The 15,965-nt window shown below is 31.5% G+C and overlaps 2 protein-coding genes across 2 annotated transcripts; both read left to right on the top strand.

Moving 5' to 3' along the window:
- Window positions 1–4,861: 4,861 nt before the first annotated feature.
- LOC18100117 (probable ethanolamine kinase) lies at window positions 4,862–10,486 on the top strand. The gene is made up of 12 exons (XM_024604737.2): window positions 4,862–4,989; window positions 5,334–5,529; window positions 5,628–5,719; window positions 5,797–5,903; window positions 6,018–6,123; window positions 6,526–6,648; window positions 6,849–6,940; window positions 7,609–7,693; window positions 8,767–8,872; window positions 8,959–9,025; window positions 9,928–10,020; window positions 10,098–10,486. The coding sequence occupies exons 2-12, from the start codon at window positions 5,369–5,371 to the stop codon at window positions 10,224–10,226; spliced, it is 1,161 nt and encodes a 386-aa protein (XP_024460505.1). The 5' UTR covers window positions 4,862–4,989; window positions 5,334–5,368; the 3' UTR covers window positions 10,227–10,486.
- A 3,254-nt stretch (window positions 10,487–13,740) lies between these two features.
- On the top strand, window positions 13,741–15,406 carry LOC18100116 (UDP-glycosyltransferase 73D1). Its single transcript, XM_006381304.3, has one exon. The coding sequence runs from the start codon at window positions 13,818–13,820 to the stop codon at window positions 15,297–15,299; it is 1,482 nt and encodes a 493-aa protein (XP_006381366.1). The 5' UTR covers window positions 13,741–13,817; the 3' UTR covers window positions 15,300–15,406.
- Window positions 15,407–15,965: the final 559 nt, after the last annotated feature.

Raw genomic sequence — 15,965 nt, 5'->3', positions numbered from 1 at the left:
TCATGTTTTAATGTTAAATCGGAAAATTATTGATGGAAGTATATTAATTACACTGAGAAATCGATCACTGAAATGTTAAGTCAGACTATAATGACATTTCTAATATTTGAAGGATCATGATACATTGCTAGATGATGCACCTGATCTTTAAATATAAATTAATCAATTATTGAATTGATAATAAATTAAATTGTTTAATTTATTTTATTCTATTTAGTCAAAATCAAAATTTATATTTGGGCTAACATATTAGAAACTTAATGAGTTACATATATTAAGAACCATTAGTAAGAAATTAAACTGAGATGATTTAATTAAATATAACTTGATTAAAATATATTTTAGAAATTAAGGACTATAATATAATTAATATAAGGATTATATTTCTAAACTTAGAAAAATCAAGTAAGTAATTGATTGAGTTAATTTCTAAAATTGTTTTGAATTAATATATATATATATATTATTTAGGGGACAAATTGATATTTTTTTAATTTATAGAATTTTTCATATTTTCCTAAAAATAGTATTAAACTATACAAGTCACAGAAAAGATAGCTAACATTCTAGAAATAACAATCATTCTCTCCTAAATAGGGATTTTAGAGATTTCTAACTAATGGTTTGTGTGAATTATCATTGGAGGCCGGACAATTAGATGACTTATTGTTTGAGACAACATATCCGTTAAAGAATTATTCAAAGCCAAAAAAGATCATATCTTCATGTAATAAATCCCTAAACAACTCTAAATTTGTTTAAAAAGAATCCCAAATAATTTTATTCTTCCAAAATCCATATGACATTTTATCCAAATTTTTATAAGAAAATCTATTAAGAATACAATAAGCATAATACAAAACTTCACCTCATAAGTTATTAGACAAACTAGAACTAATTAATATTGCATTAACCATATTCATCAAATTTTTATTTTTTTCTTTCTACTATCTCATTAGATTGTGGTGAACAAGGAGGTGTTACTTGATGTATAATACCATATAATTCTAAAAATTCATTTATTTCATTAGAAGCATACTCACCACATTTATCAAATTGTAATTTTTTTATTTTTTTTTTCAAATCAAATTTCAAATTTTGCATTAAAAATTTTAAACTTATCAAACAATTTATTTTTAGAGTTAGTCAAATAAACATAATAATATCTTGAAAAGTCATCAATAAAAGTTTTAGAATATCTTTTATCACCACAAGTCAAAATATTATTACTATAAAAAATATCGCCATGCCATGTATTAAACTTAATAGATTTGTTTTCTTTTCAGTGAGATTAAAAGTATTTCTAGGTTGTTTAGCTTGTACACATTTTTTATTTATTAATATATGACTTGGCTTTCTCTAGGAATTGAGATACACTCTCATTCCAAACTTCATAAATTCAATTTTTATCATTAAACTTCAAAAGGAATATCAAAATTAAAAAAAAAAATTAGACAACAATATATGCTATAAGCTTTGAATTCTCTGTAAAAAAAATAAAGCTCTTAATCATTGAACTATAATAAATTAATTACTAAATCCTTCATAATCAACTCAAAGAAAAACAAAACAATATCCCAACCTAGTTTCTACTAGATTGATTCAGCATATTGAAGACAAACAAAATACCTCATTTGGGCATCCATTAAAACGACTCACTCAGGCATTAAAATAATTATACAAAATCAAATAAGCTTAAAATCTCATATGGTTTCTATCAAAACCACCAAACCATAAAGAACATTTCAATAACCCTTTTTGTGCATTTGATATAATAAAATACAAAAAAGAAAGTGTAATGAAACTTGAAAGGAATATATAAAGAAAAAAAGTCTTAAATTACGTGTAGAGAGATTTGAAAGACTAAGTCAAATAAAAACGTAATTTTAAGAATTTCTAATGGTGAGAAAATTATGTACGTTTTCATATTAAACGCAAGCTATATATTAGTTACTAAATTTAAAATAATTAAATATAATAAATTAATTTAATCAATAATATTTATTAATTACTAAAAAAATTACCATTGATTGTAATTTTAAATCAAGTTCCTGACGGCAGGTGACTAGCTGGCTCTGACAAGACCATGGCTGTGAGGAAGAAAAGTCAATCTTGTTCTCTAGGGCGGTGCTGCCTTATACGCGAGGAGGATAAGTCAATCTTTTTCAGGATTTTTCTTAGATAATGAATTGGCATTGGTCAAATCTCAACAACACACCGTAAAAAATAAAAATGATATTTCTTATCTTACTTGTACTCTCAATCTTTTTTCAGTAAAATAAAGTTATTTTTTAAAATAATTTTTTTATTATTAATATATGTGTTCAGATTAACTTGCACACAGCTCGACTAATCCTACAAGCCCTGAAATTAACAACCATGTAAGCTTCTAGTGTCTTTTAAGTTTGTGAAACTCGAACTAGTAATTTCTAGCGAGCAAACTTATAACCTGACAAGTTGAACTACACTTGTCAAGTTTACTTTTTGAAAAAATTACTATAACAAAAAATCACATCTTTTTTTATAAACAGGTTCATGTGTGGCAGGGCTTTCATGATTTTTTTATTATTTTGATTTTCTCATTTCTTTACCTCAAAATTTAAATTACAAAATCTTAAATTTCCTTAACTTCATATTCATTTCTTTATGAATCCCTGAGGTTTTAATTTCCCAAAAATCAGATCTTTGTTTCATCGACATACTTTTTAACTTTAACTAAAAATATTAAAATATCAAATATTTATATAAAGTATCTTCTTCAACTACTTTATTGAGTCTTATATTCCCTTTTCTTTACTTTCAAGACTCGTAGACATGTTTTTTATTTGGAAAAATTATTTTAGTCTTCCTAATATTTTGAGCGCGGTAATATTTTATCCCTAATTTTTTAAAAACTATACTTTACATTATACTATTTATATAGTTGGAAACACTTTATATATATCCAGCAGATGTGCACGAGCTCAATTAATGAGAAAATTCAAGAATATTATAGAAATTTAATATCTAAAGTGCATGAAATATTATGGATTTCCAACTCCTCCCTCGAGGTTTTTGTCGAACACTACCGTATTATACATCAATTTCTACTACTTCTACGGTCTTCACCAACATCAAGTCTGTCCAATTCTCTTGCAACCAAAAGCTCGTGTGCATAACCATCTAGGAGGTGTTCTAGTAGTAAAAACTTATGACTAAAAGGTTTGCTCTCTGTGGTCTCAGGTTCGAGCCTTATGGTTGCTCATATGATGGCCACTAGAGGCTTACATGGTCGTTAACTTCAGGGCCCGTGGGATTAATCGAGGTGCGCGCAAGCTGACTCGGACACCCACGTTAAACTAAAAAAAAAAAAAGAAGCTTGTGTGCACAATTAAAAAGTAAAACTTCCTCTGATTTTGCTACATTAATTTCCATATTCTCCTATATAAAAAAATAATCTCCAGGTAAGACCAGTAGAGTAGGAAGGAATCACTAGGTTTGATGCCAACACCATTGACAATAAAAAGGACATTTAGTTTGGGTAATAAAAGGTAAGCCAATTTTTAAAAACTATACTTTACATTATACTATTTATTATACTATTTATATAGTTGGAAACACTTTATATATATCCAGCAGATGTGCACGAGCTCAATTAATGAGAAAATTCAAGAATATTATAGAAATTTAATATCTAAAGTGCATGAAATATTATGGATTTCCAACTCCTCCCTCGAGGTTTTTGTCGAACACTACAAATACATCAATTCCCACTACTCTACGGTCTTCACCAACATCAAATCTGTCCAATTCTCTTGCAACCAAAAGCTCGTGTGCACAATAAAAAGTAAAACTTCCTCTGATTTTGATACATTGATTTCCATATTGTCCTATATATAAAAAAATAATCTCCAGGTAAGACCAGTAGAGTAGGAAGGAATCACTAGGTTTGATGCCAACACCATTGACAATAAAAAGGATATTTAGCTTGGGTGATAAAAGACGAGCCATCTCGGGTTAATCTATCAAACATGCAATCTAGATTTTGAGATTAGGATAACTTGATAGAAAATAAATTAAAAAAAACTACACAACCCATTTTTTTTAAAGAAAAAACTAATGTTAAACGTTGAAATCACCCAAAAAAATTAAGTAAAAGCAGATAAAACAAAGAATGTCAACTTATGATAACTTTTTAAACTTGTAACTCGAGTTATTAGACCAGAAGCACCATACATAGAAAAATCATGAAGTCCAATCTCTAACTAATCAAATATTGAAGAATGAAATCGAAAAAAAAATTATACAAAAGGCTCCAAAACAAAAAATAACAATTAAAAGAATAAGAATCAAAATTGAAATAAAAAATAAATTAGAGAACAACTATGAATTTTCACTCAAAAGGTGAAATTGAAAAGAAAAATCACTTTAACAAAATGACAAAAAAAAAGAATAAAAATTAAATTTTAAAAATAATACATTATAGATTTGAATTGAAGGATAAAATTAAAAACAAAAAAATTATTCAAAAGGGTAAAGGAAAAAAATAAGGATAAAATATTATAGATTTGGATTGAATGGTAAAATAAAAAATAAAAAAATTATGGTAAAGAAAAAAAATAAGGATCAAATTGAAAAAATAATATATCATAAATTTAGATAAAAAAAATGAAATTAAAAATAAATAAAAATTATATAAAAAAATCAATAAAAAAATTATATTATTAAATAAAGCCTTGTGCAAACGACATACCAGCCGGAGCATTGTTGGTATTTTATTATTATTTTTACTTTTCTACATTGAATAATACTGATGGATAGCGTGAGAAGAAAAGTTGCGATGACCTTTTAGGGTATTACATCAGCTTAGCGACCTTGAGTTAAGCAACCAATTTCCTGACCGGCTTAAAAAACGTCATCCATCCTTGCACGCATGTATTTTATGTGTCTGACTTGTTAAATAAAATAAAATTTTGTTGGATTCGCCACCAGGACTATAATCAGATTCAGGTATTTTCTTGCTATTATTACTGTAATTTGTTTGCAGAGCAGCACATGCCGACAGCTGCTGCAATGCTTTCTTCCTTGATATTTTAGTGATAATTTCCCTTAACACAGTATTAACCCTTAAATAGCCAGCATTTTAACAACCAGTTGTGGAGTCTTGGGTATCGGTAAATGGTAATTAGGGTTTGAATTTGAATTCTGGGAGAATTTTCAAGGACAGTTGGGCGGGCCATGATTTGGGTGGGAATCAGAGATTCTTTTTGTAGTTGTTGAGCACCCCATTATTTTTAACATTTTGCACAAATGGGAATCTAAAATCTTAAATAAAATATAGAACTCTATTTTAGTAATCCGAAAGAAACAAGTCGGAAATATAACAAACATGGGGTCGCGTACTGAATCAGAGAGCGAGAGAGAGATCTGGAAAGCAATGGAGGTAGCAGAGGGAGCTAGAGGAGATAACTCGAGCTCTCATGTTCTTCAATCTGCATCCCTCACCCTCGATACCTCCCTTTCCCTACCTGATTTGACTCCGCCTCTCATGTTCGTTTCTTTCACCTCTCTCTCTCTTTTTTTTTTTAAATAAGAAAGTAAGAAGAAGAATCATTCGTGTTTATTTATTTTTTGTTCTTCAATATCAGAGAGCTGTGCAAGGATTTGTTTAAGAAATGGTCAAGATTGGATGATTCTTCCTTCTCTGTTGAGACGGTTTCCGGTGGCATAACAAATCTCTGTGAGCATTATTACTTTCTTTCGTATTTGCCTTTTGAACTTGAATAGGCAGACGTGCCTAAATGAGAATTTGTGCAGTGCTGAAGGTATCTGTGAAGGAAGAAGATGGAAATGAGGTGCCTGTAACTGTTAGATTATATGGTCCCAACACTGATTATGTTATCAATCGAGAACGCGAGCTTCAGGTGATTGATTTTCTATGATTACTTGTTACCTTTTAATTTATTGGATGGACAACAATAGGAGCTTTCATTTCCTTTGATATGCTTACAACAACAACAACAAAAAATTGATTTCAGGCCATCAAATACCTCTCGGCTGCAGGATTTGGTGCCAAGTTGCTTGGAGTATTTCAAAATGGCATGGTCCAATCTTTTATAAATGCACGAACACTGATTCCGCAAGGTAAACCATGACAACCCACTCGCTTCCTTTATTATCCCTTCCTTATTTTCATATGCCTTTAAATTCAACTTCTTTTGTTGCACCGCACCCCCTTTTAAGTCTTCAGTAGTGTATGCCTTCAACACAATTCACCGGTCTCAAAATTTGATCGAATTTATTTGCATTTATTTCTCGAAGACTTGCCTTTTACTTTTGATTATCTTGATTAACTTCAAATTTTCCTGACCAACCGTATAGCTATAAAACACATCTACCATAAATGATTACTTGATGAAAACACTGAAAAATTGAGTTTATGAAGGTTCTTAATCTTAACCTTTTTTTGCTTCTCTTTCCTCTCCTGCCCTTTCTCTCGCCCTCTCTCTCTTGATTTTCTTAACCTTGCATCCTCATCAATTGCAGACATGAGAGAGCCGAAGCTGGCTGCTGAAATTGCCAAGCAACTCCATAAATTCCATCGGGTGGATATTCCAGGCTCTAAAGAACCTCAGTTGTGGAATGACATCTTCAAGTTCTATGAAAATGGTATATTTTCTGTCTCTAACTTGCTTCCTTGATTTTATGTTTCATAAGCATCTGCCCATTTTTATTTGAAATCAATTTGGTAAAGGTGCTTTCAACTTTTGTCAGTTCAACCATTGGATATCCTTGAATGTTGATGTAACAGTCATGCCATGCCCATTAGTTGTTAATTTTTCATTTTCAATGGCCACTTCTTGTTGCAGCATCCACTCTTCACTTTGATGATATTGAGAAGCGAAAAAAATATGAGACCATTTTGTTCAAGGAAGTTTACAATGAAGTTGTTGAAATCAAGGTGATCCTCCTTCCGTAAATTTTCTTTGTAATTGGTATCTTGTTAGTCTATCCTTTTTCTCTGAAGCTTTTGGCCTTAGAGACTAGTCTTTTGTACTTGCACCTTACATGAAACCTGTTTTTAAGTTTCCTAATGCGTTGACCCATGTTGTTAACATGCATTTGAAAGTTCAAGATTTTTTTAGTTTAAATATTTTGTAGGTACGTGCATGAAAATTGAGTACAATGAATAAAATGCACTGTTGCAGACTTTTAAGGTAGTCTACGCTAGAGAACTGTTGAACATGCTTTAAAGGATGACTTCCAAGACCCTTAGTAACTTGCACGTGATATTGTGAAACTGAACTAATTAACAGTCTTGTGTAGAAAAAGTATTATAAATGCCAGATGCTCCTTGTAGTTGTTAGTAATAAATCTATATGTGTGGATTGAAACTGTTAGATGGTATCAGGTACAAGGCAGACAACATGGTGTTTCCCTTGGCCTTCCTTAGTTCCTTTTTTTTTTCTTCTGGAAATAGCTATACTTATTAGTGTTTCATAATCACAGACGAGTTCACATTCTTGACTTTGGAACTACATGGGATTTCCATTTTTCAGTTGATTACTTGCAAGGTTTATAGTGATTTCCTTCCTACTTATGGAGGTCTATTTCATGATAATTGAACAGGAATTGACAGATCTTCTCAATGCTCCAGTGGTTTTCGCTCATAATGACTTGCTTTCAGGGAATCTGATGCTTAATGACGATGAAGGTGTCAATGAAAACTGATTTTTAATATGCATTTTCCTCCATTTTACCCCTTTATCTGTTTTAATAGAGTGGCAGCATGTTATTCTTGGTATTAATATTCTACTTTGTTGGTTTCTGTCTTTAAATATGCATTATTTTTATAATCTCTCTCTATCTCAATTGGTGTTGTTTCTGCTCCTTTTCTGATGTATTTCAGTAGTAAACACATGGTAAAAGTTACAGATACTAAGGGGATGTCGGCATTATATCTTCTAGTTGTAAACATGGAGAAATCAATCTTGGTTGGTCTTTCAAGAATTGCAGTATTGAACAGGGCCATTGCCAATGAATTTTTTAATCTGTTATTGAATCTAAGCTACATCAAGTGTTGCAGGACAGCCTTGAGGTTGTTGAAATTTGGTGTTTTAGGTGGGAGCCAGAGTTAGGGTATACGGTATTGGATTGATTATCCAGAAGATTTGAGGGTAAGGTTAGTTCTGTGAATAGTAACCAAGGTACTGTAGCAATCAAGAAAGGAAGAAGACAGAAACAGCACTAGAGAAAAGAGAAGAAACACTCTAGGCATGCAGCCTTCAAACTAAACAAGATACTCTTGGTTCCATTATCAAAATGCTTATGATTACGTAAATTATGTGTTCCTTCTATATGCAGTATGTACCAAAAAGCCTAGTGGTTCGAATCTAAGTAAGAAGTAGAAAACCAAATAGGAAAAAGGAAATGATAATTAATGGAAGAATGGAATTTTCTTATTAGGACTATTGCATGAGGTGTCCAATGACAGGGATTTCATTTGGATTATAAGAATGTCATTGCATTTTGACATTTTATTTTGATTGTCTAGTAATTAAAATTATTACAAGAACATGGGTGTGCCTCTGGCATCTGCCGTCATTATAGCTTCCAATTTGTCCAAAATGTTAAAGGCAAACAGACTTTGAAAATGCAGTGAGATTTCCCGAGACAGTGCCTGATGTGCTTACAGGAAATATTGTGCCAAAAGAGTGTTTTAATTTGCGGATATTTTTTCCTCAGTCTTGTACTATTGATCTCATTACTAATCTTATTAATTTTCAGAGAAACTCTACATCATTGATTTCGAGTATGGATCATACAGTTACAGAGGTTATGACATTGGAAATCACTTCAATGAATATGCAGGCTATGATTGTGACTACAGCTTGTATGTCTTCAATTTTTCTTCTTCTTGTTTTCTCCATTTTCAGTTGCATGTGTAGATTTGTTGACAATTGAATTCGTTTAATGTAGATACCCAAGTAAGGATGAGCAATATCATTTCTTCAGGCATTATTTACAACCTGATAAACCGCATGAGGTACGATGGTCATTTGAAAATTATTTTTTCAATGGTATGTAAATGGACTTTTTAGTTTATATATGACCTGCATTAAAAACTTTTTAATTCTGAATTATTGATTATGTTCGATATGTTCAAATCCTGAATGAGTTAGCTGTGCTTTATCATTTTGAAATTAACTAACGGGATTGAATTCCTTACTCAGCAAACATAGAAATGCAACCATGATATGTCTTTATCAGAAGTTTTGGTTTTGATCAAGTGTCATCCTCAATTGCACTTTTGAAAAAAGCAGTGGAATCTCCTTTGTGGAAATCTTCTGACATGTGGTGCCACCTTTATTTATTTGATCTATGCTATGCAGCTCTTCCATATTTTAGAAGATGCAAGAGGTGTTAAATGGAAAAATACAAAAACAAATTCCCTAAATAATCATATGTTAAATCCCAATGTAGCCTTTCTTCATTCTTATATCATTTTTCCGTTGAATATTTTGTGTGCCTTCATTTGATGCCTAACCCTACTTTGTGAGGTTTCACTGCTAGCACCATGGATGTTTAATCTTTGTTTTTCAATGAATCATTGATAGTTAATCTTGCTCTTTCTCTTATGATTTTGCTACAAAGATCGTCTACTTGTGAGCAAACCTCTCTTTGACTCATTTTAGATGAATACTGGCATGGGAAGTTGAATTTTATTGATTATGAAGTTCACCTGTTACTTTGATCCTGAATCTTGGATCTTCATTAGTAGTTCATACTTCCCTGGGCTAGATGAGTCTGATAGCAGGGTCTAGATACACCTGACCCTATAAATGTATTCAAACTGCATCCACCTGTGATTTTTAAGTTTTGGATTTCAAGGCACTACAATTGGCTATTATTTCTAACAGGTATCTGACAGATCATGAATTCCTACAGGTATCGGACAAAGACCTTGAAGCTCTATACGTAGAGTCAAACACTTACATGTTAGTTTCACACTTATTTTGGGCTTTATGGGCACTAATCCAGGTAATTATGACCCTTTATCTCTACCAGCCATGCCCACTAAACCATATGATAGTGATTGATAATGTTTCTATTAACAGGCCAAGATGTCTCCTATAGATTTTGATTATCTGGGTTATTTCTTCCTGCGATACGATGAATTCAAAAGGCGGAAGGAAAAAGCTTGTTCATTGGCACGATCTTACCTCTCAGGACAAGAGAGTCGGTAGTTTCTATTTTTCCCTCCTGTGCATTGCAAGCACTCTTCATATGGATTCATAGGCAAACATTCTTGTATTTTTTTTTCTTAGCCATTTGAAAGAAAAGTTGAAAAACGAGTATATGCGAATAATTGAGAGGTAGGATGGATTCCTCAGTTCCATTTGTTGTAGTTCTTAGTCTTAGTGCATTTCTTCAATAACAACCTTGCTGTCTTTTGCCTAAGATACATTAGTTTAGGGTATCAATGAAATATCAGTTGGTTGAAATATATGTCGATTCCTCTTCCCCTCCCTGTATTTCTTCAGTGTGCTGATAATTGTTTTATGAGCTGTGCTTGTGCTAGGCTTCAAAGCTGCACACCTTCAAATCCATTATATAGATGAACTCTGTTAATGATAGCACAACAAAATTGCTAACAACTGTCTCCATGTAAAAAATGTGTTTTTGAATCGTGTTTTGATATATAGATATTAAAAATAATTTTTTAAAAATAAAAAAAATATTATTTTAATTTATTTTTAAATAAAAAATATTTTGAAAAACAACTTTTATTATAATTTTAAATATTTCTAAAATAAATAACTAGTCGCATGTTTCAATCAAATTTTTAAATGATCAATTTTAATATTCAATTATATCTATGTTTATAAACAAGAGATAAGAAAATCCTTTAAAATCATAAACATACAAGTAATACGAACAAATTAAAAATTACCTCTTATACGAATGAAAGGTGTTATTTAGCTATTTATTTCAAATAATTAAAAGGCTAGGAAAAAGATTGGACTTATATTAAGAATTACGTGGCGAGCTACATTATTATTAAAAAAAAAAGGGAATTAAGCGGCGCGAGGTGTTCATGATTTGCGCTAGAGATTTATACTCTCCTTCATTCATAATTAGGAATCATTCAATATTTACGATCATTTCCCATTTATTTTGCAAATAAAGTAAGATAAGTTGATTTAAAATAAAAACATGCTTAGACTAAATTAATTAATAAAAAATATATTTCATACTCACAATTCGAGTGAGAATATATATAATAGTTGTTCCATCTTGTCTATATAATTAAAAAGACTTAGATTTTCTGCAAGCTTAAAGGGACATTTTAAACATCGAATTTAAACCAAGAAAAATAATTTAAGTTCATTTTGAGGTCTTGTAAATAATTAATATTCTGACAAAAAAGAGAGGCCAAATGATTGCTTATAATAATAAATAAATAAATAAATAAATAAAGAAGAAAGAGAAACAAAGGGACAAGTTTTACCAAGGTTGTCAATTTTGTTTTGTTTCGTCCGGAATGACCGAAACATTCCATACCAATTCAAAAAACAGAACAAAACGGAACAATTTTCATCTCATTTTAAATCTCGGTTCGTTCCGGATTTTTCAGCTAAATTTCGGCCGGAACGTTCCGGTTTCATTCCACATGTTCCATTTTGTTCTTGAAAAGCCATTGAATCAAATTGAACCTTGTTCAAATTTAATTAATTAAACCACCCAAGTATAAAAAGCTCTTTTTCATTACTATTTTCAATAACAATGATATTAATAATAATATTGAAAATTATTATTACTATTTTCATTAACAATGATATTAATTTTTTAAAATTAGATTTATCACTAATATATATAATTTATATTCATGTTGTTTTTTTCATGTTTATACTTTGGGGGAATTTGAGCACAAAAAAGGATGCTTTAGATTCCATTATTCTCGATAACATTGACCTAATTTTATATTTAAAATATTTGTGTTAGAACATTTTACTTTCATAATATTTTGATATTTTGTTTAAATTGAATTACTTTAAGTTAAAGATCTATTTAATCTTAACTATTTAGAAATATTTTAAATTTTAAAATTATATTTATTTGGCATTGTGTTTGTATTGCATAATTTATAATTAATTTATTTTAAATTTGAATTATATTTATTGAATATATATATATATATATATATATATATATATAAATAGTACAACCCCAAAACGACACGTTAAAATACTTTAAAATTAAAATATTTTATTTTAATTAAAAAATTAAATTACCTATCAAAATAGAATAGACAACCTCGATTTTTACATCCTAGAGTACGAAAAGAGTTTATCGCGTGTGGCACGCTAGCTATAGCATTATGGAGTCAATTAAGCCAAATTATAAGTTGAGGAAAACTGCCACGTATAATTTCCTTTTGGCTAAATCAAATGGAATTAGTCAAAGTCAAGTCAGCTTTACATGCAGCAATGATACACCTGCCGCCACAAGCAATATCAATTTAATTTAAAAAGTAAATCAAGATAATAAATATTTTTTTAAAAAAAAATTTATTTTTAATATTAATATATTAAATTAAAATGATCTAAAAATATTAAAAAAATTTAAAATAAAAATAAAATAATTTTTTTTAATTTTTTTTTTTGAAATACAGGATCAAAAGTTACGGGAAAAGAAAACACTTTGCATTATGGCATAACAAATGTGCCAACTATATTCAACATTTATGGCTTTCATCCAATATCTCCATTTTAGATCATTTCACACAACAATTTATAAGATCGTTTTCACATGCAACAATTCACACACACACACTGTATATATATATATATATAAGGAAAATAAAGAAGTTACGGCAGCATTGCAAGTGAGTTTTGAGATGGTTGAAAGTTTAATAACCGTTGTTTTTTAATGTTTTTTTTTTTAAAAAAATATATTAAAATAATATATTTTTTTATTTTTTAAAATTTATTTTTAACATCAATATATCATAATAATTTAAAAATTAAAAAAATAAAATTAAAACAAGAAAAAAATAAAATAAAATTTCATTTTTTTAAATTATTTTTCAAAAACGAAAACAAATAGCATTTCATCGTCAAATGAGAGCAGAGGCATGTCGGAGAGGATTATAATTAAGGCCACAGCCCATAGATTAACAGGGCCGATATTGAATGTAATACAGTCAATTACTGGCTTCAAGGGCTGAATATGGTGACAAGATGATATGACTATTAACTTTGAATACAATTCCCTTCGTCCAGCTTCCATAACTTCCACAAGCAATCTTAACGAAAAGCAACAGGTAGAAGTTTCAATCCTTTGCATACTTATCAACAAATCAATGTGCAAAACTCATTTTTGAACTGCTCGATATGAACTCTATAAAACAAAAACAAAAAGGTGATCATTTAGAGAAGCAAATCAAGGGAAAAAAAAAGAAAAAGAAAGCCATTTAAAGAGATAATTAAAAAAAAAAAAACCAAGTCCATGACAACTACTGGTTGCAGGCGTGCAGGTCGGGTCAAAATATGCAACATGTGACTCCACTCCTCTGCTCTTGAATTCAAAATCATGATCTGCATGAGTTTGGACTTTGTCAAAGGCAAAACCCGATCCACGTCGGTCGAGTCAAGGAAGTAAAAAGGAAATTGCAACCTATATATTTGCCACTCACCTCAGAACATGACTTGTTCAAAGTCAAGCTCACATAATAAGACTTGGCCAATAATGGGATTGCGAAACCTACATTTGACAAACCAGTTTTGTTTCCTCTCCATTTTTGTATAAGTAGAAACATTACCAGTCCTGCTGTAATGGCGCCTCCAATGTCTAGTCAACTGCACTTTGTGTTGATCCCGCTTATGGCACAGGGACACATGATCCCCATGATAGACATGGCCAGGCTCATTTCAGAGCGTGGTGTGACTGTAAGTTTGGTCACTACCCCTCACAATGCATCAAGATTTGCGTCAATAATCGAAAGAGCAAGAGAGTCTAGTCTCCCTATTCGGCTTGTGCAGATACCGTTTCCATGCGAAGAAGTGGGACTCCCTATCGGCTACGAGAATCTTGACACCTTACCTTCAAGAGACCTACTGAAGAGATTCTATATTGCAGTTGCTAGGCTGCAGCAGCCATTAGAACGCATACTTGAACATGCCAAGCCTCGTCCAAGCTGCATAATATCAGACAAGTGCTTATCCTGGACAGCCAAAACCGCTCAACGTTTCAACATCCCACGGATTGTTTTTCATGGCATGTGCTGCTTTTCTTTGTTGAGTTCTAATAATATAAGGCTTCACAAAGCTCACCTTACTGTAAATTCGGATTCAGAACCTTTTGTGGTGCCAGGGATGCCAAAAAGTTTTGAGATAACAAAGGCTCAGCTACCGGGAGCATTCGTAAGCTTACCTGATTTGGATGACGTCCGTAACGAGATGCAAGAGGCTGAATCTACAGCTTATGGGGTTGTGGTTAATAGTTTTGACGAGTTGGAGCATGGTTGTGCTGAGGAGTACGGAAAGGCTCTAAAGAAGAAAGTATGGTGCGTTGGACCAGTTTCTCTATGTAACAAGCAGAATTTAGATAAGTTTGAGAGAGGAAACAAAGCTTCAATTGGCAAGACACAATGCTTGGAGTGGCTTGACTCTATGGAGCCAGGGTCTGTTATTTACGCTTGCCTCGGTAGCCTATGTCGCCTAGTGCCATCGCAGTTGATAGAACTAGGTTTGGGTTTGGAAGCATCAAATAAACCCTTTATCTGGGTAGTGAAAACTGGAGAGAGAGGTTCTGAATTAGAGGAATGGTTCGTGAAGGAGAGGTTTGAAGAAAGGATCAAAGGAAGGGGGCTTCTGATCAAAGGCTGGGCTCCTCAAGTCCTTATTTTGTCCCATAGAGCAGTTGGAGGATTCTTAACTCATTGTGGTTGGAACTCTACAGTTGAAGGGATCTGCTCTGGCGTGCCAATGATATCATGGCCTCAGTTTTCCGAGCAATTCTTTAATGAGAAGCTAGTCGTTGAGATTTTAAGGATCGGTGTGCGAATCGGCGTTGAGGTTCCAGTGAGATGGGGAGAAGAAGAGAAAGTTGGAGTGTTAGTGAAGAAAGACGAAGTCAGGAAGGCAGTAATTACGTTGATGGATGCAGGCGGAGAAGAAGGCAAGAACAGAAGGAGGAGAGCAATTGAACTTGGAAAGACGGCAAGGAAGTCTATGGAATTGGGTGGATCTTCCAACCTTAACCTGTCATTCTTAATCCAAGATATCATGAAACTACAAAACTCAAAACAAGTCTAAGATTTTATTTATATAGATAATCAATATTGTCATCTTTCAATCCCTAAAGAAGTGCTTCAAATGTTTCGTAAGTGACTTTTGGAATGCATATTTATCATCTAATTAATTTAGCTCTTCCTTCTTTTCCTTGCCTTCTCTTCTCGGAGGAGGTGAACAATCATCAATCTTGCATGGTATGACAGTTTCTCGGGACCAAACCTCATTATAATTATAGGATACTTGTCAAGTAACTGGTCACCAGCATGTCATCTCTGCTGTCAGGTGTTGACAAAGCCATCGATCGCGTCTGATTTTCTTCGTCCTCTGGGTGCCATTAGTCATTTGACTCAATCAACAAATTTAAATTTCCATTTCTTAGGTTATCAAATTTATAGTGTGGACTCTACAAACAACCCTGAAAGTAACATTTACACATCCTCAACATGCATATAATTTAGAAAAAGAACACGTAATTATTAGAGATTAGATAGTCAAGAAAAATAATGCATGCTATAGCTGAACGACAAACTAATATATATAGTCAAGAAAAATAATGCATGCTATAGCTGAACGACAAACTAATATATATATAAATTATTTTGATGAGTTAATATCAAAAATAAATTGAGATTATAATATTTAATTAAAAAACACTTTAAAAAAATAATTTCTACCACACTTTTAAAT

This window comes from Populus trichocarpa, chromosome 6 (assembly GCF_000002775.5).
Source record: "Populus trichocarpa isolate Nisqually-1 chromosome 6, P.trichocarpa_v4.1, whole genome shotgun sequence".
In the NCBI taxonomy this organism is placed as follows: domain Eukaryota; kingdom Viridiplantae; phylum Streptophyta; class Magnoliopsida; order Malpighiales; family Salicaceae; genus Populus; species Populus trichocarpa.
The sequence above is the reverse complement of the archived record's forward strand: the minus strand, read 5'-3'. Positions and strand labels throughout refer to the sequence as shown.